Here is a 1,350-nt window from a genome sequence, read left to right on the forward strand (position 1 = left end):
CAGCCTGTATATTTGGTTGTATTTGGAAACAGTGCTGTACACATTTGAAGCAAAAATGTTAATGATGAAAATTAGCTGGTTACCTCAGCATGTATGAGCTTTTAATCATATACTGTTTTAAATGTCAAAGAGACTTGTTTCTAGCGGGCCATTGTAACTTTAAAAAAAAATGCTGTATTGTATTGTCCTCCCTGTGGAAACATCTATTCTAAAGTCTTCCAGGGGATCCAGTCACATGGAAATAGGACAAATGGCCCTCGGTCTATAGGCCTCTATACCATTTTGCTAGTTCAGGGGTTTACACAATGGGAGCCAGAAATTCTTTGGGTCTGGCCATGTATAAAAGTAAAAGGTAACACAGGGCCATCATCAGTTGAGCAAAGACAGTCCTGAGCTGAGAAAACAACACCATGACCATGGGCAAGGCAAGTAGAGGCTACTCAAAGTGATTTTAAAATAGCATTTCATAATACATACTATGTTATATTAATTTTAGTCTTACCTCCTCTTTGTGATATTTCATTGTTTTCAGATTATCTTCTACGAGGACAGGAACTTCCAGGGTCGCTCCTATGAGTGCATGAGCGACTGCTCTGACATGTCCTCCTACCTGAACAAGTGCCACTCCTGCAGGGTTGAGAGTGGCTGCTTCATGGTCTACGACCGCCCCAACTACATGGGAAACCAGTATTTCATGAGGAGGGGCGAGTATGCTGACTACATGAGCATGATGGGAATGAGAGACAACATCAGGTCCTGTCGCATGATCCCTATGGTAGGATAAATGTTCTTTGAATATGATATATATGTATGTATAGTTAAAAATTAATCCATAACAGCTTTAATGAAGACTTTCTCTTAATGGTATTACAGCACCGAGGCCAGTTCAGGATGAGGATCTATGAGAGGGAGAACTTTGGAGGTCAGATGCACGAGATGATGGACGACTGTGACAACATCATGGACCGCTACCGCATGTCTGACTGCATGTCCTGTAATGTGATGGACGGTCACTGGCTGATGTACGAGCAGCCCAACTACAGAGGCAAGATGATGTACATGAGGCCTGGAGAGTACAGGAACTTCAGGGACATGGGGATGGGAGGCTCAAGGTTCATGAGCATGAAGCGCATCATGGACATGTAAAATGTAGATGCCTACATAAAAGCAAGTCAATAAAACTTTAAAACAAATTCCATGGTTTAGCTGTTGATTTTCTAACTTCATACTTATTTTATGTGGCCCTTCCTTCTGTTCCGTGGGAGAAGATTTGTATAGTAATTTGTTAAACATATCTGTTCTTACACACATCTTACACACAACAGCTTCTTCACACTGCTGATATGGCAG

The 1,350-nt window shown here is 41.6% G+C and overlaps 1 protein-coding gene across 1 annotated transcript; it reads left to right on the top strand.

The window, feature by feature from the left end:
* The first annotated feature begins 410 nt into the window (after positions 1 to 410).
* Positions 411 to 1,146, top strand: LOC143005730 (gamma-crystallin M3-like). Its single transcript, XM_076157092.1, has 3 exons — positions 411 to 425; positions 533 to 775; positions 874 to 1,146. Exons 1-3 carry the CDS (start codon positions 411 to 413, stop codon positions 1,144 to 1,146), a joined length of 531 nt encoding a protein of 176 aa, XP_076013207.1.
* Positions 1,147 to 1,350: the final 204 nt, after the last annotated feature.

Source organism: Genypterus blacodes, unplaced genomic scaffold (assembly GCF_046128005.1).
Source record: "Genypterus blacodes isolate CSIRO-AG114 ecotype Tasmania unplaced genomic scaffold, CSIRO-AGI_Gbla_v1 ptg000008l_1, whole genome shotgun sequence".
Taxonomy (NCBI): domain Eukaryota; kingdom Metazoa; phylum Chordata; class Actinopteri; order Ophidiiformes; family Ophidiidae; genus Genypterus; species Genypterus blacodes.

Excerpts from the sequence above, each read along its gene's own strand:
- LOC143005730 (XM_076157092.1), top strand. Across the intron at positions 776-873 it reads CCTGTCGCATGATCCCTATG|CACCGAGGCCAGTTCAGGAT; the intron begins GTAGGATAAATG and ends ATGGTATTACAG.